The sequence below is a fragment of the Filicampus tigris genome, chromosome 3 (assembly GCF_054856515.1).
Source record: "Filicampus tigris isolate MCC_2025a chromosome 3, RoL_Ftig_1.0, whole genome shotgun sequence".
In the NCBI taxonomy this organism is placed as follows: domain Eukaryota; kingdom Metazoa; phylum Chordata; class Actinopteri; order Syngnathiformes; family Syngnathidae; genus Filicampus; species Filicampus tigris.
Genome location: NC_141219.1, coordinates 7,685,395 through 7,709,484, shown reverse-complemented (window position 1 = coordinate 7,709,484; position 24,090 = coordinate 7,685,395). Strand labels below are relative to the sequence as shown.

At 41.3% G+C, this 24,090-nt stretch overlaps 2 protein-coding genes across 4 annotated transcripts; both read left to right on the top strand.

Moving 5' to 3' along the window:
• The first annotated feature begins 2,521 nt into the window (after window positions 1–2,521).
• Window positions 2,522–5,918, top strand: sult5a1 (sulfotransferase family 5A, member 1). Its single transcript, XM_086026797.1, has 6 exons — window positions 2,522–3,117; window positions 3,315–3,523; window positions 3,593–3,719; window positions 3,826–3,923; window positions 4,041–4,221; window positions 4,747–5,918. Exons 1-6 carry the CDS (start codon window positions 2,979–2,981, stop codon window positions 4,854–4,856), a joined length of 864 nt encoding a protein of 287 aa, XP_085882923.1. The 5' UTR covers window positions 2,522–2,978; the 3' UTR covers window positions 4,857–5,918.
• A 2,366-nt stretch (window positions 5,919–8,284) lies between these two features.
• On the top strand, window positions 8,285–17,815 carry LOC147149732 (trace amine-associated receptor 13c). Of its 3 annotated transcripts, none has more exons than XM_086026796.1 (5): window positions 8,285–8,410; window positions 8,621–8,695; window positions 10,118–10,183; window positions 12,338–12,703; window positions 13,301–17,815. In XM_086026796.1, exons 4-5 carry the CDS (start codon window positions 12,421–12,423, stop codon window positions 14,179–14,181), a joined length of 1,164 nt encoding a protein of 387 aa, XP_085882922.1. In that variant the 5' UTR covers window positions 8,285–8,410; window positions 8,621–8,695; window positions 10,118–10,183; window positions 12,338–12,420; the 3' UTR covers window positions 14,182–17,815. The 3 variants fall into 3 exon arrangements, with proteins under 3 accessions (XP_085882922.1, XP_085882921.1, XP_085882920.1); XM_086026795.1 differs by having other exon boundaries at window positions 8,291–8,487; XM_086026794.1 differs by lacking the exon at window positions 8,621–8,695 and having other exon boundaries at window positions 8,291–8,487.
• The last annotated feature ends 6,275 nt before the right edge of the window (window positions 17,816–24,090 follow it).

The window sequence follows — 24,090 nt, the reverse complement described above, 5'->3', positions numbered from 1 at the left end:
ATTGTAGTGCCTTCAAAGTGTTTAAGCTATGATGTTTTTAATCAAAATAATTTTGCTAAATTCTCGATGTGATTCGCGGGGAATGAGATCATGCGGATTTTATTCAGCAAAACCATAATAATAACAATAGTTTTTTTTTCTTTTTCAAAATTAGTCAAGATTCAGCGGACCAAATTATTGTGCACAACAAAAACTGTTATATTCCACTTAATTAATAGCAATGTTTAACAACTACAAGCAACAACTGTCATCCATTGAAATTATAAATCCATGGATGATTTCTGTCAAGAATTGCCTCCCAGAGTTGCTATTTGGTGGTATACTGCCGTCCGTTCTCACTGTACGCTCAATGGATTTTCAATACGGTAAAGGTCTGAGGATGATGGTGGCAGAGGTCATTTAGGCACCTTCAGGCACTATCATCTAACTCACAATTATTCCAGCCCACATCATCACTCTGCCACCTCCGTGAAGTGAATTCATGTTTATTTACTGAATCACAAGAGAGTCTCAAAATGCATCAGAGAGGTCCAGAGGTTTTTTTTTTTTTAATCTACAACATCCCCTGGTCAAGACCCTGCATCCAGGCAAGGAAAACTTTGCATTCCATGGATTAATTACTTCCAAAGGAAGTTATAGTTGAGTATCGTCGGCATAAACATATAACGCTAATAACTCATATTTGCCTAAGATACCTTGTGCCTTATTGATCCTGAAAAACAGAGGGCCGCGTACTGATCCCTGGGGCCACGTTGCCGTGAATCTTTCCTGTAAGACTGCAAATTTCTGCCTACTAATAGGGCAGCCACTCTCGAATATTTTTAGCATTGATTATCCGATCAATTACTCCAGTGCATAATCGGATGATTTTGCATTTCTGCGGTTGATTTATCTGACTTAGTGGAGCTTTTGCCCAGCCTCACTTGCTAATTTTTAGCTGCTTCTATAGCCTGACAGAAATTGACCTTAAGCTTGTATTACAATAAACCCCTTCATTTGCCCATTTGTCACACACAATTTCTTGAAATGTCCACTTTTTTGAACTAATGTATAACTTAAATCATACCATAACCATTTGGAATACAGTTGAGTTACAGTGTTGTCTTAAAGCGGAAGTCAACCAAAACATTTTTTTTAAGAATTTGTTCTATGCAGGCCCACTAGTTGAAACTCAACATTCTGATTCTGATTCTGATTAATATTGTGCTTGTGGAATATGAGTACGCATACGCATGTGGAACAACCAATCATAGCACAGCTTCAGAAAACAGGTGAGCCGTGATTGGTCGTTATCTGAGCCCTGAGCAGTTGTGATGTCATTTTCAGTTAACAGAAGTGAAAAAAATGGCCGCCCCCCTGAGATGGCAAAAACGGGTGGATTTTGCTGATTAACTCATATTTCTTATCAATCATAGTGCCTTGTTTCAACTAGTGGGTCTGCATAGAACATATTCTTGAAAAAAAAAAATGTTCGAGTTGATTCTGAACGATGGTGTGGGATGCTACTGTATCTCTTGGTATAGTGATCAAATCCTTTTTTTCTAAGCGTATTTGCTTGTTGGTCTATGTGTCCTCTCGGTTGATTGGCTGATGACCTGTTCACGCTGTTTGCTCAACGTCTAATGGGACTGGCCCCAGCATACCTGGTACAAAAGACGGATGGATTACTAGTAGCCCAGTGTGATCACAACTTTGATCCTCTCTCTGTTTTTTGACGTCAACATTTTGATCCTCATATCTCACGTCCTTTGGTTCATATTTTAAAACAGTATCAGTGGTTGTAGCTTAGCTGTTTCTCATTCATTCCAATTACTGCTTCTTTGGTACATTGCTGTATTTTCATTTAATTTTTTATTTTTTGCTTGGCTGAACTCGAGAGGTTGACATTCAGGTATGTTTTCTTGAATTTCATGTCACACTTCAACCACTTTCAGGGACTCGAGAGGCTGACATTCAGGTATGTTTTCTTGAATTTAATTTCACGCTTCAACCACTTTCAGGAGTTCTGTTACGCCAAGTTTAGAAAGTTTATAACTTTGGAATAAATGATAATTCGAATCGATAATCAGTATTCAACACGTATGTGTGATTTCCACTCTAGCTGTAATTGGAATGTGCCAAATGGACTTGACATAACAAAAAACATAATAAAAGCAAAGTCAATATCACTGTAAAAAAAAAAAAAAGATTGTATCGCAATGTATCGTGATACTTTTTATGCCGATACCAAGTATTGATACATTGATGAAGTATCGATGCTTTCGATACCTAATGTTATTTTTGCTCATTCTATAAATCCTTAAAGTTGAGCTTTGTGAATGAAGTTTTATTTATTGCACTTCTGTGTATCGGGAATAGTTTATGCACTTTTCAATCGTGACACTTGTATGAATGTCAAATGGCACTGATTAAAATTTTGGAAACATATGCCTCGGTTTTTTTAAATATATATTTTTATAATATTTAAGTATCGCAATACGTATCGGATTGCATCCCCAAGTATCGGGATCCGTATCGGATTGGGACAAAAGTGTATCGTCCCTGCCCCGCTGTATATGAGTGATGATGTAACTTGTTGTACAGTATTTGTATCTATTTTCTATTCTTGTACATTAGTGATTCCAGGAAAGGTTTTGGTTGAACTTTTATCTATTTTATTAAATCCATACAAGACGGTAAAGATTTGAGCCAAACTTACCTTTAGCTGATTTGTCTGAATAAAACACAAGAGTGGATTCTCTTTCATTTAATTAAGGTCATATTGTGACATGTTACAATGATTGTATAAACGCTTCCAAATTTACATGCTTGGTTCCAGTTCTGCGTGCGTATATTTTTAATTCCTCCCTAGAGTGAATCTGAATCGGTAGCCTTTCTCACTCATGCAGACTGAGAGAGTTGACCGCAGACAAAACAACATCGGGAAGGCAATAACGAGTGAGCTGATCAAACATCGCTGAAATATTCCAGCGTCAGATATGTCCAGGTTGGAAGTGAGAGAAGCGTTTGGCGGAATCACTTTTCCTGGACACCTGCACACGCAGGAGTCTTTGCAGCTTGCTCTCACATTCCCTTTTCAAGACACCGACATCCTCATTGTCTCCTATCCAAAGTCAGGTAAGGAAACCCGAGTACTTGTTCAGCGCTTCGCCGTATCGCTTTTGACAAGTAAATGAATGTAGATGTAGGTCGCAAGTGCTCGTAATCGCGACGTTCTCCAAAACTGTTCCCACAAAGTCGGAGGCAAAAAACTGTCCTAAATTATCTTGTGATATTTCAAATGTAACTTTTTTTTTTTTTTTTTTTTCCCCCAGGCACCACATGGATGCAGCAAATGATAACTCTGATCACCAACAAAGGGGACCCGCACGTGTCCCAAACCGTTCCAAACTGGGCTCGTGCTCCCTGGCTGGAGCACCATTACAGCACAACGCTTCTGGAAACCTTAAGCCAACCTCGAATTATTACCACTCACCTGCCTCATCGCATGCTGGCCAGGGCGCTCCGAGGCTCCAAAGCTAAGGTCCGACCGACCGGTTGGCACAACAGACGAAACGCAATCTGCACGGTGTGATTTTGTTGCTCCTCTCAGGTCATTTATGTGAGCAGAAACCCAAAAGATGTCGTGGTATCTTTTTACCACTTCCACAAACTAGCCAATTTTTTGCCCGATGCTGGTTCCTTTCAGGAGTTTTTGAGCACATTTCTGGAGGGCACAGGTACGTTACCAATACACGTTTTTGCTTATTTTGGAATTATTTGTATTTTATTTTATCTTTAAATGGTGTGAGAAATAATAAAGTCACATATTCTGATCTTCTTCAGTGCATTTTGGCTCCTGGTTTGACCACATCAAAGGATGGACAAGCCAGTTAGGAGCGATGGCTAATCTGCTTCATGTGACCTATGAAGAGCTGTCAATGGTAATCGCAAAAGGAAGTCATCCCAATATAAAGTCAATACGAACGTTCCCGGGAGCGTGCGTTTGTTTTACCCCTTATTAGGGAACGCTAGTCTCATCTTCTTCTCCTTTCCTGTAGGACTTGGAAGGCACAATTGTGAAGGTGAGCTCTTTCCTCCATTATCCCCTGGTGGAGGAGGAGGTGAACAGCTGCGTGACACACTGCAGCTTCAGCAGCATGAAAGACAACAAAATGATCAACGGCAGCCTCATTCCTCACGAGATCATGGACCACAGCAAGGGCCGCTTCATGAGGAGAGGTGAGCGGCGGCATGTGCCGTCAGGGATCGCGGCAAATGATCCACTTTCGTTTCGAAAATGATCCACTCGCCACAAATAACGCGTCTGTGCTCATCTATATATGCTAATACGAGATTAGCCTGTGCACGGTGACACCGCCCCCCGGAAATGTGTGTAATTGCCTATGGATGCCGCAAGATAGCGGCAAAGCACTACTTGTGTTTTCATGAAATACCTCAACTAATCTCAACATAGCTCCTTGGCGCCAAGATGCAGAAATATGGCACCACAGTAACAAAACAATAAAATAAATGGAGAATAGGTTTAAAAAAAAAAAAAAAAAAAAAAGGCAGGTTTCACTTTACTTGTATTTGTGACATTTTTGTTTGGTAGCGTGCCATGAGATTTTGCTGATGTTAAATATGTGCCAATGTCACAAAACATAGGAAAAAGTGGCATCGCATACTGGAATATCACAATATATAGAAATACATGGAAAACAATGCGTTATGAATGCCCGGCTAGCAATCGGCTCTCTGTTGTAGGTCAAGTCGGTGACTGGAGAAATGTGTTCACAGAGGAGCAGAATGAACACTTTGAGAGTGTCCTGGCAGAAAAGCTGCAGGCTTGCTCTTTGGACTTTATTTGGGAATAAAGGCAGCTTGAAATCAAACAGCATGGAGACGCAAAGAGCTTGTGCCATGACACGCCTTGAAATTCAATGCCACAACGTCAGCTCAGAATCATTCATCCTCAATAACACATAGCACCCCTTATTTCCATTGTTGGCTTAGGGTGCATCGCTTGCTGTCACAAACACGTCATATGGCAGCTGTTGTATTCTCGCCGTGAGAATAATATATATATTTAAGGGAAGTCAATGTGGATTAGCAACATTCACACGTCTTTCTCGCCTGTCATTGTCAAACACCGCAAGACTTTCTTGAGTCTTGACCTCAACTCAAGTGATCACTTGTAGCATCACGCTAGGGTGCTGGAGAGCTGCGGATATTTGTAAACCTGTAATTATAATCAAAAGACATTCTTTTCTCATGCTTTTATCGAGGTTGTGTAACAAGGCTGGGTTTTTTTTTTTTCCATTCGTGGAAAGAAGAAGAAAAAATGGAAGTAATCTGTCACGCCTAATATTTGAGCTAATTTCTTTCAAGTGGAATGAAATAATAATAATGCAACTGGCTTTATTACGTAATACGAATTCACTTTTTTGTTTAACCTGGGGATGTTTTTAGAGAGAATGGCAAGCTTCACACAGGAAGAGGAAGTGCAGAGCTGGGATTTGAACACGGAATCTAAAATCAAAACTCTGAGGCAGCTGTCGAATAAAAAGTTGAGTTTCTTAAAATGCTTTATTGCTGGCATCGGGTGGAATCCTCGTACCAGCGAAATCATCACTTTTACGGACCCTGCCCCCCAAAAGTCACGTTTGTTCAACCTATGACATCGTCGTAGCGAGCAGGCCATTTTCAGCACTTTTGATTGGTCAATAATTTCTCAAAAAAAAATGTATAGATTTATGGAAAACTAATAAATTTACCAAATTGTGATTCATGTGTATTCATGTAGCACACCATTTGTATTTACATTTCTGACTTTTGTCATTCATTTTGAAGTGATGACGTGGAAACGTTTCATCCTTTGAATCAGGGGCGGAGCCAGAATGGAAAAAGGGCCTGAATGTTTCTCTCACTGAGCACAATCCTCCTGTCCTGACACATCGTACACTCTAAAAACATTTGGGTTAAAAAATAACACCATTTGGGGTCAAAAATGGACTGATCCACAAATTGAGTCAATTCGACCCACTTTCTTGCATTGTTTTGTACAAAACAGCCCAAAGTTGGGTCAAATTGACCCAAGTAGTGGATCGGTCCTTTTTTGACCCAAAGTTGTGTTATTTTTAACCCAACTCTTTTTAGAGTTTATATTCAAATGTAATGACAAACTGATTAATATGAAGTTCAGAGATTCCTTAGACAACCATAATCATGCCATTCTTAATATTCAATCAAATAAAAAACACAACGAAACACAAATTCCAAAATAATTTACCAAAAATTTAAAAGCATATATTTTTTCATGAATCTCACTGGGTGGGCAGTCTGTCAGTCCGGCTCCGCCCCTGCTTCGAATAGACTTGCGTAGTTGGGTTTTACGGACGTGAATGTGAAGACCTTCTCCTTCTTTTGTGAATGGAAACCATACTCGAAATGTAGTTTTCAGTTATTTACATCCCGCGACATAATTCTGCTTTCAGCAGCATAACGAAACTGTCAGCATCTGGCGCTCTACAGGAGTGATGGAGCCACGAAAGACCACTCTGAGACTGTTCGCAAGTAATGGCTTTGACAGGGATATTCATATTTTAGAGGCCAAGGAGGCGAACCCCCTGCACCCTGCTGCACAGCTGCTAAAAGAGGATTTCTTTAAAAGCCAGCTGCTCCTTTTTTTTTGTTCTAGCAACAGATAACAAAAATAGACCAAAAAAAATGTCCAAAATATTCTGGTTAATCTTTAATTGGCATTATAAGTTTGTGCATAATGATTTTTTTATTTTTTTTTTTTTTTTTTTTTTTTTTTAACCTAATTGCAGCAACTAAATGATTTGGACAGTTTTCCATGGCGCATGGGACAATCTTTCTTGCTTTGCTTCAATAGTTAAAAAAAAAAAACAACCAAACTGCCAAACTGTATTTTTCTCTGGATACATTCCTAAATGATGCATGTTGGATTCATTGAAGACTCTAAATTCACCTATCAATAAATGGATGTCACATATCTGATTTCCTGCTTCCTGGCCCCCTTGAGCTGAGGAGCCCCAAACAATCGCCTGAGTTGCCTGCCCTGTTGTGGCATCTCTGCCTGTCATGACACCGTTGCGTGGTAAACAAACCAATGATCCAAGAAGAACATTTGAACAGCCACTACAGGAATTTGGATGCAGAAAACGCTCAGGCGCCAAAAGAAGTAAATCAGCCTGATTGAATAGTCGTCACATTTTCCATTCTATTTTTCAAGAGGATCTAACACAGGCATCGCATGCCTGCAGGGGAAGTTTTAACAGTGATGGTATAACATTTAATGAAAAATTCAACATGAAAGACTGTATTCAAATTAAGTATGATGGAGTACAGTTTCACAGTATCGTCATTGACCCGAGGTACAAATCAGAAATTCTTAATGCTTATATGTAGGGAGAAAATTAGACTGTCCCTTTCTCAGAACACCACCATGTATTCTTGGATTATTTTGTCTAACAGGTATATATATTTTTAACACTATGATGGGGCATTGTAGCTCATTGTCCACTTTTGCACACATACAGCACACATTTTACATGCATTTCATGCATTGTACAATAGCAGGCTAAGCTAAAGGCTGTATGTAAGAATAATAATGTATATAATCATTCATGTGTTATGGTGCCTTTGTCTCACATTTGTATTATGAAGGATAGAGGTTGATGATTAGCCTTGTTAGCCTTGTTAGCTAATTATGAAGGACAGAGGTTTGATGAGTAGACTTGTTAGCTTTGTTAGCTTTGTAGGTTTAGCTTTAGCTTTGTTCTAATCTAGGCCCAGCTTGCTTGGTGTGCTTTGCTTTCACACATGTATGATAATGACACACACACACACACACACACACACACACACACATAGACCAAAGAAATTCAGAGTGTTCCAGCTGCTTTCGCTCCCCTTTCCCTTAAGGCTGGAACACCTTTTTAATCAGGGACTCCTAAGAAAAAAAAAAGAGAGGAGGCGCAGGTGCCGGGCAGAGGGTTTTGTGGAACTGTGATCATACATTTCCCTGCGTTCGCCTTGCAAGCAAAAAGACAATATTGTGTTGAGTGTCTTCCCTCCTCATTGTGTGCGTTGTTTACTAATGTGTCACTTGGCGTGAACCTGACTGTACAAGGCAAATCCCGAAAGGTGCTGATAGATCTGAGGAGGCGGCGGCACTTGTGATGCTGCCGTGAACTTGCTTCTTGTAAGTGTGTCGATGCAGAGGCTGAGAGGAGGAGGAGGAGGAGGAGGAGGAGGAGGAGGAGGGGGCATCTGTGGAGTGCGTCCATCGCAGCACAGGGCGAGCGAGGATGGAGAGAGTGACGGATTGCTGAATGTTTTTTCCAACGCCGTCTCCACTTCCTGCCGCACAGAAGCAGATTTCCTTGATAGTCATGTCCACGAGGTCAAGCTCCTTTTATTGGATTCTTTTCTTTTTAACCTGTGCTCAATTGCTTCATGGCTCAAATCAATCAAATGCAGGTAAGCAAAAGCTTTTTATGTTTTTTTTTTTTTGTCCTTAATGTTCAATTAATGGCAAAATAAGGTGCATGTGGAAACTACTTTTGAACAGATTTGACACCTTTCAAATATTTGAAAAATATTTTTGCTTGAGGTCGCTGATGGTGTGGTGGTGCACACGGCCCAGTTGTGTGCGGGCAGCGCGGGATCGGTTCCCGCTCAGTGACGCGTGAGTGTGTGTCACCCTTGACTCAGTTTAGTGTGGAAGAACTTGAGCGCAGCATCTTTGCGATGAACCGCTAAATGTTGACCATGTGAGCCGCTTTGCTTCTCGTGTCGGTGTGTAGCTCATATGTAGTTTTGCAGCCTAGTTTGTGAAGTAGCAGCTTTGTTTTCCACATAAGAGGTAAAGTCATCTCCTGAATTTCAAGGTTCACAATTTCACAATTTCAGTTTTTCCGTGTGGAACCTCTTAATAGGAAAGTAGTAATTGGTGTCAAGCAAATAAGTGGAAGTACTACTGTACATCTTTACTGAGAGATCTTTGTATGTTGGGGAGGAGCTAAGTTTAGCCTGGGTTATTAGAGAAAGTTACATATAGTCTTTGCCATGCTATTACAATGTCACGCTAACAAAGGAGGTCGTGTTTTTTCTTGACTTTTTTTTACTTTTCAAACAGATGCACACTTTCATGCATTTAAAAAAAAAAAAATCAAAACATTTGTAGGCCATTTATTTGCAAGGGTATTGAAAGATGAGTTTGAAATGCTTAAGTTTTTGGGGATCACAGTTTTTTGCATGTTTATGGTTTGTAACTGCTAAAGTAGGCGATTCTAAACATTTTTTGAGGGGACATTACTCAATATTTTTTTACCCCCCGTTTACGCTGATGCTCAGTTGCTACATAAATTGACTGCAAGCGTATACCAAGCAAAAGATTACTAGAAAGCAGAAAGAGCAAATATAACAAACACAATTTTTACATATCGTTGGTACATTGGTTGGTTTATATCCAGAAAATGTCCATATACAAGCAAATGATGTCAAATTAATGCTTCATTCCTTCACATTTAAAGAATCTGAAGGCTGTTAGCAAGATCAAACGGTTAAATGATGCTGCCAGATGATAACCCCCCCTATACTGTACTCGGCTTAGCACAATCCAGTCATTTTCGTGTTTTTACACTTCAATAAAAAAGTGTTCTCAGCTGACTTAACTATAGTGAAATAACTGCCGTAGAGAAAAAAGAAACCACCCAGTTGTATTCTGATAGGAATGGCGAAGAAAACCCTCAACACAACACTTCTTTATAGAAAGGAATTTGCATAGTATGTGGACAGCTAAAAAAAATACTGTATAATACAACGTTTTGCACATTGTGTTAATTTTCATTTAAAAAGAGAATCAATTGTGACAGGGTGAGAAGACCTTCCAAGGTCTGACATCAAGTCACACTACATACACGCACACGCACACACACACGCACACGCCCCCCACCCCCCCCCCCCCACCCCCACACACACACACATTCTTCTTATAGAACACGCTGAAATATGTGAATGGACTTTAAATTGATACAAAACACAAGGCGATACTCCATGTCAGCGTGCATACAGCATTATTAACAATTGTGTGTGTGTGTGTTGTCAGCTGCTGGTCTCACTGCACTGGAAGTCTTGCCAGAGGGTGGACTTTAGCCTGTCATCTTCACTAAAGGTAACCAGCCCCTTAATGAGTTGTCCACCCCCCCCCCCCCCTCCCCCGGCTATTCTAAGGTTGAGGTTTCTTTCATATATTTTTTTTAATACTCATTTCAGTGAAATGAATTGATTTGACCATATCCATAATCTGGTGCAATGCAGACATTGTTTTCAAAGGCAACCGTTTCAAATTGAAATAAAACACATGGCTTTGTTGTATGACTTGTACGCCGAAGTGGGTGTCTTCAAAGTGAATGATTGGCTTCGTTATTCAACACAATTCAATTGGAGTCATTTAAAAGCTGACAGCATTGAACACTGACTAACTGTCCCTTCTATCCATAGATGGGAAGTGTTATGCATGCGATTACAACGTGTTTGAAAAGTGAACTCTCGGCACTTTTCATGCAATCAATCCAGCTGATTTAAATTACATCATCGCTGCAGCGCACTGGGGCGTGAAGTAACTCGATTAATTTACACATGCGCAGATATAAGCACCCCCGTTTCTTCACTCAAAGGCAAATCGGCTGTAGAACGTGATCAGATTTGTGACTTTCCTCAAACCAAATCTGTGCTTTTCATTGTCTGCGTCCCTTCCTGTTACCGTTTGCCTCGTACGCGTGCCCGCTCTTGCTCTCCGGCGCACCGAGTGTCATAAATGATTGAAGGACCTGTGCACATTGTTGTCATCCCCGAGATCAGAATTTAAGATGTTCCGAATGATTACTGACAGCATGCTGAGGTGCTCGTGCGCGTATGCCGCGCACAAGCACAGTACACACGCAAACAATACAAATCTTTTGTCAGTCTGTACTCTGGCTGAAAATATTCTAATGGATGTGGCTTATATATACACACAAACAGCACAACACATAACATTTTCATTATCCTGCATTATAGTGAGAGGTGTCATTTTGTTCTGGCTCAGTAAGGTAAAATTAACCACTCTGAAAAATGCAGCAACCGCTGCAAACTGCTACCACAATTGTAAATATGTATTTCAATGATTGTAACTATGGCAGTCATTAGTGACTACTATTTTTAGAAGTCAAAAGTCAGATGACCGAAATTTTCATATAGGTCGCAAATCAGTCTCTCCGGAAAAAAAAAAAAAAAAAAAGATATCTTTGAAAATTAACAAGAAAAAAATATTTGAAAAATATGCAACGTTGTAGAACATAAGAATGGGTTGGTGGTATGTCTGTCTCACAGTTCTGAGGTTTAGGGGAAGGTTATTATAGTCACTGAAAACCTACAAACTAAAACTAAATTTGAAAATACATTTTTGATAAATAAAAACGAAAATGCTTTTCAAAATCGAAATTGTTTAAAATTTTTACATGGGGGCGGCACGGTTCAGCGGTAGAGTGGTCGTCTCTCAATCCAGAGGTTAGAGGTTCAAACCCCCGGCCATTGCGACCATGTCGAAGTGTCCTTGAGCAAGATACTGAACCCCCTGTTGCTCCCGATGCTGCGTCATCAGTAAGTAGATGAGGAAACTGTGTTAAGCGCTTTGATTACCTAAGGTTGCAAAGCGCTCTACAAGTGAAAGCCCATTTCCGATAAAACTGATTGCAACTAACAATGATTGAAGCAAAACTGTCCGTTGTTTTCGTCTTTGTCAATTAATATCATACATGAGCTTTCAGGGTTCATTTTGAATGTATTTATTTTAGAATTGTTTGAGAATTGTTTGAGAATTTACTATATTCTATGTTGTGACCTTTTTAAAAAAAAAAGAAAAAAAAAAGTGCACTCAACAAACACTTCATGTTTGAAGTGTCAAAAATTGAAATTCCAAAACTAATAAAAACTAAACTAAAACGAAGCAGTTCCGAAAAAATACAAACTAATAAACTATATTAAAAAAAAACCCACAAAGGTCAAAACGAAATAAAAACGAACTATCATGAAAAATCCCAAACTGTTTTAACACTGATTCAGTGTTCGAAATTGGCCCCTCATGTGGACTTTGTATGCATGCTTGTGTGGGTTTTCTCCTGGTATTCTGGCTTCCTCCCACATCCCCAAAACATGCATGTTAGGTCCATTGAAGACTCTAAATTGGCTACAAGTGTGAGTGGAAATTTGTCTTTATGGTCCCTCAGTGGGTGTGAGTTTCAAAGTTGGTTTTCATAACAATGATGGATACACGTCTCCCCAACAGGTTATTCTCTGAAGTCAGGACATGGTCTCCTGATTGTCCCCACCAGACAAACAACATAAGTTACGACCAGACCATCCTGGGCCATGACTGCTTTGCTGAACGAAACCGATGTGGTTGGGAATCCAGCCGTTCTGCTGGCGACCACAGATTCTCCCTTTAACCTGACTCCAGCTTCTCTGGCGGAACTCGGACCGGACCAGCCGGTGGCTCCTCTCTGTACCGTCTGCTGCTGCGGCTTTCTCAATCGTGCCTTTGCAGTTGCGTTCATGGTCAGCCTGACTTTCGCAATCGTGGTCGGGAATGTTATCACTCTGACTGTATTTGTGCAGACGAGACAGTCCAGGACACCGCAAGGCTACCTGAAAGGTAACTGCGTTCAGTGTCCAATTTCAAAATTTTTGTTTTTTTTTACCGATATCAAGAACCCGAATAGCGCTTGCAGGGGCGAGTTGAGTATCTCTGTCGTCTGTAGAGTCACCTCAGCAAATAAAATGAAAACAGCAGGGGCCCCAAAATTGAACCCTGTGGAACACCGTATGACAGTGGGGCAGAACGGCTCACAGCAGGACTCAACCAAGGCTAACACAAAATGTTCTTTCTGTCAAATTGTATTCAAACCACTTAGAACACTACCACTGATGGCCACCCGGTGCTGCAAATTAGCCCGCAGAATACTGTGTTCCACCATATGAAATGCTGCACACCTGTCAAGTTGTACATTTTGGGCGTAATTTGTACGGGTGGACACACCTTTTCAATCATCTACGGCGTACCGATATCCGTTCACGTGACAGCAGCCATTTCGTACTTTCGTGAGACTCAGTACATCCGGCGGTTGACAGGTACGCCAGTCAACAACCACTATAGCTAGACTAACTACTAGAACTAGTCTACTACATTGACCTAGTGTTTTTTTTTGTCCGTTGTAAATGTTGCTAATGAGTGTGTATCTCTTGTTGACAGTGTCTCTGGCAATAGCTGACATGATGGTGGGCGTGGTAGTGGCGCCTTTCTCCGTCTACACTGAAGTGTCAATGATGGTAACCCACACGCCTCCCGTTTGGTACCAGGGTGGTTTCGCATCTCTGCCCTCCCCTCTAAGTGGACAGAGGAACCCCTGGCAGCCCTGCATGCTGATTGGACCCGTGTTCGCTGGGTGTACGTTTGTCTCCATCAGCACCATCTTCCTCATGACAGTGGAGCGAAGTGTGGCCATCTTGTGGCCACTGCACAAGGACACCTTGGTGACACGGAAGAGAACTCTCATCCTCATCCTGCTCTCCTGGGCTTCCAGCTTTTTCCTGGCACTTGCGCCTCTCTTATTCAGCAGCAACTTCACCCTTGAGTACAACGAGTGTAGCCGTATGTGCAACTACTCCCCGGTGTTGCTCGGCAACCGGCTGCCAGATGACGCCAACATCCTGCTGTTATTCCCAGTATTTGACTTTACGCTCCTTGGTGGAACATTGGCTGTTAACATTATGTCTTTTACAAGCATCAGGCAGTACTCCAGGAGACGCAAACTCCTCTCAGAGGGGAGTTTGACTGATGGAGGGGGAGGGTCGTGCCCCCACAGACCCTCCTTTTCAGATATTAAAGCCGCTAAGACGATAAGCATACTGACGTTTGCTTTCACCGCATCCTTCTCTCCCATCGCAGTATTTGTGCTCGGGAACGTGGTGGGATACACCTGGTGCAACTTCTCCTTTGTCGCCTTCTGGATTCTAACAGCAAACAGCTGCTGTAATGTGATCATTTACAGCGTAAGGGACCACCGTTTTCGGAAGGGCGTGACCTTACTCTTTCAGCGTGAACAATGTCCCCCACAGGAGGAGAAAACTTGAGGGATATGTCCAGGGCTGGAGCTTCTTGTTAAATATTCGATGGGATTGAAGTAATGTGTCGCGGCAACAAGCACAGTTGTCGTCTTTACTGCGTTTGTTGCGAAGTCTTCATGGGGAAGCTTGAAATGTTGTTATCCAGTCTTAGGCTTGATGTCCCTCTATGTTTGCAGTCTTTAGACTAAGCCATTCCAGCCTCTGACTCTGGACAACCATCAGTTGGCTTAGTTTTTGTCAAGGACAGACACACATACTGTAGATTGCAATACGAAGAACCGTTGCCTGTGTATTTAGCAAGCTACACACACTGCCGCAATTGAGTCTCTCCTCTGAGCTGTTGGTCTTGGCTTCTTTTGTGATATCTCAGGAACACAACTCTACAGCGATATCTGGAAGGCCACAGCATGATTTTTTTTCCCGTCTTATATATTGTATATAAAGAAAAAGTGTGAGCGTTTGTTGAGATCATGTGAATTTATAAACAGCATTATGGAGCTAATCCGACTAGCTTCAGGTTTAGAATGTTTTTTGTTTTTTTTGTGGACTCCCTTGGAATAGGGTTTGACCATGTCAACAGAATTTTGACTACATTCACAACTGGGCTGCTTTCCAGCACCAATGAGCAAAAGCCGGTTATGAAGCACACTATACAAATACGGAGTCTTAAGACGATACGATGGATGGATATGTTGTTCGTTGCATTAGAAAAATGAGATAACACTTTATTTTGACGCAAAAATGCTCAATTGTAATTTGTCTCAATTGAAGAGCCGTTTGCAGCACGGCATTTGAAGACTGGAGATGTTTCCATTCTTCTAGAGTCTATTGTACAATAAATCCAGACCAAAGTATCAGAAATAACATTTGTAGCTTAACCAATAGGTCCAATGTTCTCTCATACTGTAAAACTGAGCATTATTTTGTCATTGCATCAGACCAGCATACCTGCTCAGACGGCATGTTTTAATAAATTCTTTTTTTTTCCATGCCATTTTGAAACGGAAATGTGATACATGACCATTTATTTTCGTCTTCTAGACCGCAGGTGTCAAACTCAAGGCCCGGGGGCCGGATCCGGCCGGCAACATCATTTTATGTGGCCCGCGAATGCAAATCATGTGCGTTGACGCCATGATTCTCGCAAATTGTCTTCACTTTTAACACCACTGCAATGTGGGATATCACAAGCATTTTTTTTTTTAACCCATACCAATTTCAAATTTAATTGAAAACTATTTGAACCAACAATAATTGACTGGCTTCTAATTTCAAAATAGAAAATCCATCAATTTCTAATGTATATGTGATAATATAAGGCGGTCATACATTTATATGGGCTCACAGTCAAAATGGCTCATGACAAAACTGAGTTTGACGCCCTTGTTCTAGATTTTTTTTTTTTACAAGGGCACTTTTGTAACTCAGAGTAATAATGCCATTATTGATAAAAAAAATACCCATAGCAAGAAAATGGTCATGCTATAGTCTCGAAGAAATGTGCACCTTGAGAAGGAGGAAGGCTCCAACAGCTCTCAGCGTAAGAGCTGTAGTTAGAGTGATTACCTCGGGATTGATAGTCCACGACTTATTCCGCTTTCAAATATCAACATGAAAAAGTATCGTACTCAACAATTGATCCATTGCATGTAACAACATCTGTGAGGACAATCCATGAATGAAAACTTTAAAATACCTAACATCCATTCTAAATATACATGCTAATACTGTACAATGTTGCGATGGAAATAATAAATACGTTTTGGAACATTTCATTTGCGACCTTGATGAAAAGCAATTGAAGCAAAATTTTAGTGTTTGGGTTTCTCACTTTTTTTCCTTTTCGCCAACAAGATAAGATTGTTCCTATTACGCCGCATGTATATAATGTAATAAGATATCGTGTATCTGGAACTTGAGCATCACAGGATCTCCATGAAATGAGATCAACTGCCGTGAGCTCTTCTTCCTCAAACGCCATCAAACGAGCGCAAAAAGGGACGGCGGCAACGTGAAGAAGCTCACTGTATATGTTGACTCTGCTCATTCACCCAACGCTAAATGGATTACGTTCTTGGCACATGCCCGTGAGCTCTTGAAACTGGATTTGCACTTCATCGGTGTTGTGTATTGATTGCTTATGATTGTTGGCAAAATGCCGCGTTGCCCCCTGGGTAATCTGTGATGATGACGTAACATTGTTGTTGGAAGTGGAACAAAAAAAACACAGAGGCGGGTGCAATTGCTGCCCGTCTTCTGCGTCCTTATTCTTTGTCATAACAATCGGCGTTCCCGGCCTACTCTAACCATTTACAAAGCGGTTAAACTGGATCATAAACCCGCTGTGAAGAAATGTCATATTGAACACGTGTGGCAGAGAGTGTGAATTATGTTGAAAAACAGTATAAACTTGATTCTGAGCTTTACGTGTGAATAGAAATAGCATATTGATAGCAGGATGAATTTTATTCATCGTTAATAATCATTATTGTTTCAAAGCAAATGTGGAAAAAGGGTCATTTTATGTTAATAAGAGATGCATTTAATTTGCGCGCTCATACGTTCTGGTATTTCTGCCTTGCGAATGAATATACAGTGAAGCCCCACGCTTGCAACTCTGCTTTCGCAAATTCGCATCATCTAAAATTTTTGGGAACCTATCCTCCGTAATATGCTGAAAATCTCAGCTTCTGCCTGATTTTGTTCTCAGTCCAAAGCAATAAAATTCAGACTTTGCTGCTATCTGGTGAAATCTCGGTCATGTTGTTACGCTGAATTCATGAATAGTGTTTTTCCTTTGCGGTCCGTCCGTGACATTTATTGTGTTTAAATACCCAAAAGTCAATTGAATGACATCAGACTGTTTGTATGAAGTTCTTTTGTGCATATTTGTTTGCCTATGTATGACGTTATGCCATTTCATGCTAGTTTGTTAATAAGGCTAGTGATGGGAAAATGAAGCTTTGAATTTGCTTCATGAACCAGTTGTTGTATTTTTTGACTCCTCTAGATGGCGCTCTCTGTTCACCATTGGGTTGAAAGTACACCGACTTACCAGTTCTTAAACCCCTTTCTTTAAACCGATAGTGCCATCTAGTGGAGTAAAAAAAAATTGAAGTCTTATTTTCCCATCACTAGTATCTATGCGAGCTAAAAAAAAAGATGAATCTCATGTGAAAGTTGTCTGCTTGTCTTGAATAATTGAACTTGTGAATATAGTCCTTTCATGGGTTCATGATGGTGTACATTCTAGAAGCGTGGTGTTCGTACTTCCTCTCCATTTTAAGTACTTTGCCACCATCTTGGGGCACCAATACACAATTACAAACCCTTTAGTTGGATATTCTATCCCCTGCCAAAAATGGAGTTTCACTGTGTTCCAAATAAATTCAATAAAAATGAGGTAAGAAATCAATGAAAGTCAGTGAGCGCATGGGCGGATGATCAAGAACCTATAAAATCGGTTCTTGAGTCAAGAGAAAATTGTACAGTAGAGTGAATACATGCTTTTTTTTTTGGTTGTACTGTATATGTTAACTTATAAAGTGTTTTAATGATAAGAACTTCATGTTGCACCAGGACATGCATTCAATTCTTTTGTCTTTGTGTGTGGCATCACAATAAAGACCATTCATTGCCATCTTACTCCCTTTTTCTTGTAGGAGGAAAAACCCTCAAACACAAATACAACACTTTCAACTTAGGAAAGTGCTACTGGGCTATTCTATCTTTTGACATGCTAAGACTTAAAGCGATTATAATTCATATCATTTTCATGTTCTACCTCTGCTGTGCCTCCTGCCACATTAAAAAAAAAAAAATGCTCGGTTATTGATGCCTCTTACTTATCCTTTGGGATGGATTTAGGTGTGAAATTGTGAATGGTTTACACGCAGCCTACTGCCTACCATGCTGGCAACTAGTCAATGTTGTACTCCGCTTTTGTATTTTGCCTGTGACTCTAATGCGGACAAGCGATGCAAAAGTGCATCGAAAAAACTTGTGAAACCCTTGGACTGCTTTTATATTCAACTAGATGGCTCCTTTTGTCCCTAAAATTGGAGTGCTCAAGTTTTAAGGTCGGCTCTAAGTGCTAACAGTCGTCCCAAAAAGCACGTGCGCAATCAAAATGAAAGTGACGGTTAAAATGGTGCGCAAGAGTTCTGTTGCATCATCAGATGTTTCAAGCATATTTGCGCTCATTTATCATCTGATTTACATTTCTATGAATGTGATGACAAGTCGCAAAGGCGTATGCGAGTATGTACGTCCACAGCAAAAAAGCCTCGCGGACAAGGAATGGGAGGTCGGAGCCCGAGCAAGGTTACATATTGCTGTCTGCTGTGTGCCCTTTTCAGCCCTCTCATTGCATGGTGCTGATGCATTTTTAATTGTCTCTCCAAGCACTTAAGGCAAGAGACGTGTGTCACAACCAATTTAAGTGCACAGACCACCTGTGGCTGGGTTCTGTTTTTGGATCAAGCGAGGGCGAAAGGCAGAGATGGCTGCAGGGGTGGTTATGCTGGGCAGAGGGCGGGGCAATGGTGAGGTTTGTACAGTGGCCCTGAAGTGCAAACGACAACAACAACAACAAAAGGACCAGAGCTGGGCACTTGACCCTTTTCCGTCCTCCGTCCGCGACCCGGGTAACCTTCCGGCCTCGCCCCGCCTGTCCTTATTCATAAAAATTGTCATCCTCCTTTGCTGTGATGTTTAGCTTGTTGTTAGCTAGTTGTTTTTGTGCTGTTTTGTTTAGCTTTTTGTTTCGTTCACCTTTTGTTTTTGTGTTTTTCATTTGTTATTGTGTTTAGTTTTTTGTTTTACTTAGCTCACGTTTTTTTTTTTTTTGCTATTGTGTCTAGCTTTTTGTTGTTTTATTTAGCTTTTTTGTGTTTTTTCATTGTCATATTTTTTTTTAAATGTTTTTTCTTTTTGCTGTTATGTTTCGAATCCATCGTTGTTTTGTGTTTTCTATTTCTATTTTTGTGTCTTTTAATTTGCTGTTGTGTTGTTACTTGTTGTTTTGCCCTTCAGGGCTTGCTAGGATTCGGGAGCGAGGCAGCAAGGTATGACATTTGGTTGGAGGTGTCCAGACAATTAGTTACGCAATACTAAACAACATGGGAACGCCCTGTTGTGGTCAGAGGAAACATCCATTTAATGTGAGTGACATGCTGAGAAAATGTGTTGAGGGACAGAGCAAACAAATCCTTTGCACTGATCTATTGAAATTTAATACAAGAGTAAAACAGAAAAATAAATGTACTAATGTATGTCACCATGACTTTTAGGGTATTGAATCATCTCCAACACAGGATGTTGCATTCCATAAATGAATCATATTTCATGTGTCCAAAGGCCTGCGCAGTTCCCCAACAGGGGCTCCCCTGGCGTTTGTGATCCTCCTCCATTTGTCTATCCTATGTTAAGCACACCTCACCGACATGTCAACTTTATTATCCATCTGGAATCAGCGCCAGGCCCAAGCGATGCCACCTGTCCAGCAGAGCCAACATCAGCATCGACTAATATGCGCTTGAAGCAGGTGCGCTTGTGTTCCGAGCCCCAGCTGACGTTGTTTTTTGGAAATCCCGTCTGCGCAGTTCATCCGAATATCTCTTCAATTCAAACTTGCAGTCTTGCACTTAAGCTGAGTGGCCTTTTGCAGCTTGATGTTACTGTAATATTTATCACACAGCAACCTTTTAGGTCATTGTTGAGCAATCAAGTGATGCAGAAATGATGGGCAGTATCAGCAATAAAATAATGACCCAATTGTGTCTGCATTTATTATTATTATTATCATTGCTATGCTTAAATATTTTTTGGTTGCTGACAACACTCTGGCCAACACTTCTGCCCATTTACTATAGTGATATGGAGAAAATCGGTGCAAATGCGGATATTCACAACACCATATGTGTAGTATGTCGCAAAATTTTCGACTTACTTTAAAACCCTACTATCAAACTTTCACCCTCGTTTATAACCCAATTTTGAAACCCTAACCCTAAATTGAAACTTTCCTTTAATATCCAATCTTAAAAACCTAACCCTAGTTTAAAACCATAAGTACTTTAAAACCTGAGGTCACAAATTCTGACAGTGGAATTTAATGATGGGAATTCGCAAACAAGAGCTTAGGTTAGGGTTTAGAAGTAGGGTTTCAAGTTAAAGATTGGGTTTAGAAGGAGGGTTCCAAACTAGCGTTAGGGTTTAGGAGTAGGGTTTCAAGATAGGGTTAGGGTTTAGAAGGAAGGTTCCAAATTAGGGTTAGTGTTTAGAAGTAGGGTTAAAAGATAGGGTTAGGGTTTAGAAAGAGGGTTTCAAGCAAGGGTTAGGGTTTAGAAGTAGGGTTTCAAGATAGGGTTAGGGTTCAGAAGGAGGGTTTCAAACTAGGGTTAGGGTTTAGAAGTAAGGTTTTAAGATAGGGTTAGGGTTCAAAGGTAGGGTTTCAAGCTAGGGTTAGGGTTTAGAAGTAGGGTTCCAAACGGGTTAGGGTTCAGAAGTAGGGTTTAAAGCTAGGGTTAGGGTTTAGTAGTAGGGTTCCAAACTAGGGTTAGGGTTTGGAAGTAGGGTTTTAAACTAGGGTTAGAGTTTAGAAGTAGGGTTAGGGTTTCCAGCAAGGGTTTTAAACTAGGGTTAGCGTTTCAAACTAGGGTTAGGGTTTCCAGCTAGGGTGTCAAACGAGGGTTAGGGTTTCAAACTAGGGTTAGGGTTTCAAATGAGGGTTAGGGCTTCTAGCTAGGGTTTCAAACTAGGGTTAGGGTTTCAAAGTTAGGGTTTCAAACTAGGGTTAGGGTTTCAAGCTAGGGTTAGGGTTTTAAACTAGGGTTAGGGTTTCAAATGAGGGTTAGGGTTTCAAGCTAGGGTTTCAAACTAGGGTTAGGGTTTCCAGCTAGGGTTTCCAACTAGGGTTAGGGTTTCAAATTAGGGTTAGGGTTTCAAGCTAGGGTTTCAAACTAGGGTTAGGGTTTCCAGCTAGGGTTTCCAACTAGGGTTAGGGTTTCAAATTAGGGTTAGGGCTTCTAGCTAGGGTTTCAAACTAGGGTTAGGGTTTCAAACTAGGGTTAGGGTTTCCAGCTAGGGTTTCAAACTAGGGTTAGGGTTTCCAGCTAGGGTTTCCAACTAGGGTTAGGGTTTCGAACTAGGGTTAGGGTTTCAAATGAGGGTTAGAGTTTCAAGCTAGGGTTTCAAACTAGGGTTAGGGTTTCCAGCTAGGGTTTCCAACTAGGGTTAGGGTTTCGAACTAGGGTTAGGGTTTCAAATGAGGGTTAGAGTTTCAAGCTAGGGTTTCAAACTAGGGTTAGGGTTTCCAGCTAGGGTTTCAAACTAGGGTTAGGGTTTCAAGCTAGGGTTTCCAACTAGGGTTAGGGTTTCAAACTAGGGTTAGGGTTTCAAGCCAGGGTTTCAAACTAGGGTTAGGGTTTCCAGCTAGGGTTTCGAACTAGGGTTAGGGTTTCGAACTAGGGTTAGGGTTTCAAATGAGGGTTAGAGTTTCAAGCTAGGGTTTCAAACTAGGGTTAGGGTTTCCAGCTAGGGTTTCCAACTAGGGTTAGGGTTTCGAACTAGGGTTAGGGTTTCAAATGAGGGTTAGAGTTTCAAGCTAGGGTTTCAAACTAGGGTTAGGGTTTCCAGCTAGGGTTTCAAACTAGGGTTAGGGTTTCAAGCTAGGGTTTCAAACTAGGGTTAGGGTTTCCAGCTAGGGTTTCCAACTAGTGTTAGGGTTTCAAGCTAGGGTTTCAAACTAGGATTAGGGTTTCCAGCTAGGGTTTCAAACTAGGGTTAGGGTTTCAAACTAGGGTTAGGGTTTCCAGCTAGGGTTTCAAACTAGGGTTAGGGTTTCAAGCTAGGGTTTCAAACTAGGGTTAGGGTTTCCAGCTAGGGTTTCCAACTAGTGTTAGGGTTTCAAGCTAGGGTTTCAAACTAGGATTAGGGTTTCCAGCTAGGGTTTCAAACTAGGGTTAGGGTTTCAAACTAGGGTTAGGGTTTCCAGCTAGGGTTTCAAACTAGGGTTAGGGTTTCAAGATAGGGTTTCAAACTAGGGTTAGGGTTTCCAGCTATGGTTTCCAACTAGGGTTAGGGTTTCCAGCTAGGGTTTCAAACTAGGGTTAGGGTTTCAAGCTAGGGTTTCAAACTAAGGTTAGGGTTTCAAGCTAGGGTTTCCAACTAGGGTTAGGGTTTCAAACTAGGGTTAGGGTTTCAAGCTAGGGTTTCAAACTAGGGTTAGGGTTTCCAGCTAGGGTTTCGAACTAGGGTTAGGGTTTCGAACTAGGGTTAGGGTTTCAAATGAGGGTTAGAGTTTCAAGCTAGGGTTTCAAACTAGGGTTAGGGTTTCCAGCTAGGGTTTCCAACTAGGGTTAGGGTTTCAAGCTAGGGTTTCAAACTAGGGTTAGGGTTTCCAGCTAGGGTTTCCAACTAGTGTTAGGGTTTCAAGCTAGGGTTTCAAACTAGGGTTAGGGTTTCCAGCTAGGGTTTCCAACTAGTGTTAGGGTTTCAAGCTAGGGTTTCAAACTAGGGTTAGGGTTTCCAGCTAGGGTTTCCAACTAGGGTTAGGGTTTCGAACTAGGGTTAGGGTTTCAAATGAGGGTTAGAGTTTCAAGCTAGGGTTTCAAACTAGGGTTAGGGTTTCCAGCTAGGGTTTCAAACTAGGGTTAGGGTTTCCAGCTAGGGTTTCCAACTAGTGTTAGGGTTTCAAGCTAGGGTTTCAAACTAGGATTAGGGTTTCCAGCTAGGGTTTCCAACTAGGGTTAGGGTTTCAAATTAGGGTTAGGGCTTCTAGCTAGCGTTTCAAACTAGGGTTAGGGTTTCAAACTAGGGTTAGGGTTTCCAGCTAGGGTTTCCAACTAGGGTTAGGGCTTCTAGCTAGGGTTTCAAACTAGGGTTAGGGTTTCTAGCTAGGGTTTCAAACTCGGGGTTAGGGTTTCAAACTAGGGTTAGGGTTTCAAGCTAGGGTTTCCAACTAGGGTTAGGGCTTCTAGCTAGGGTTTCAAACAAGGGTTAGGGTTTCCAGCTAGGGTTTCCAACTAGGGTTAGGGTTTCAAGCTAGGGTTTCAAACTAGGGTTAGGGTTTCCAGCTAGGGTTTCCAACTAGTGTTAGGGTTTCAAGCTAGGGTTTCAAACTAGGGTTAGGGTTTCCAGCTAGGGTTTCCAACTAGGGTTAGGGTTTCAAATTAGGGTTAGGGCTTCTAGCTAGGGTTTCAAACTCGGGTTAGGGTTTCAAACTAGGGTTAGGGTTTCAAGCTAGGGTTTCCAACTAGGGTTAGGGTTTCAATTTAGGGTTAGGGCTTCTAGCTAGGGTTTCCAACTAGGGTTAGGGTTTCAAATTAGGGTTAGGGCTTCTAGCTAGGGTTTCAAACTAGGGTTAGGGTTTCAAACTAGGGTTAGGGTTTCAAGCTAGGGTTTCCAACTAGGGTTAGGGTTTCAAACTAGGGTTAGGGTTTCCAGCTAGGGTTTCCAACTAGGGTTAGGGTTTCAAGCTAGGGTTTCAAACAAGGGTTAGGTTTTCAAACTAGGGTTTCAAACTAGGGTTAGGGTTTCAAGCTAGGGTTTCCAACTAGGGTTAGGGTTTCAAATCAGGGTTAGAGCTTCTAACTAGGGTTTCAAACTAGGGTTAGGGTTTCAAACTAGGGTTAGGATTTCAAGCTAGGGTTTCAAACTAGGGTTAGGGTTTCCAGCTAGGGTTTCCAACTAGGGTTAGGGTTTCCAGCTAGGGTTTCCAACTAGGGTTAGGGTTTCGAACTAGGGTTAGGGTTTCAAATGAGGGTTAGAGTTTCAAGCTAGGGTTTCAAACTAGGGTTAGGGTTTCCAGCTAGGGTTTCAAACTAGGGTTAGGGATTCCAGCTAGGGTTTCAAACTAGGGTTAGGGTTTCCAGCTAGGGTTTCAAACTAGGGTTAGGGATTCCAGCTAGGGTT

Excerpts from the sequence above, each read along its gene's own strand:
- sult5a1 (XM_086026797.1), top strand. The coding sequence starts at position 2,979 with ATGTCCAGGTTGGAAGTGAGAGAAGCGTTTGGCGGAATCACTTTTCCT. Across the intron at positions 3,524-3,592 it reads TCCGAGGCTCCAAAGCTAAG|GTCATTTATGTGAGCAGAAA; the intron begins GTCCGACCGACC and ends TGCTCCTCTCAG. Across the intron at positions 3,924-4,040 it reads CCTATGAAGAGCTGTCAATG|GACTTGGAAGGCACAATTGT; the intron begins GTAATCGCAAAA and ends CCTTTCCTGTAG.
- LOC147149732 (XM_086026796.1), top strand. The coding sequence starts at position 12,421 with ATGACTGCTTTGCTGAACGAAACCGATGTGGTTGGGAATCCAGCCGTT. Across the intron at positions 12,704-13,300 it reads ACCGCAAGGCTACCTGAAAG|TGTCTCTGGCAATAGCTGAC; the intron begins GTAACTGCGTTC and ends TCTTGTTGACAG.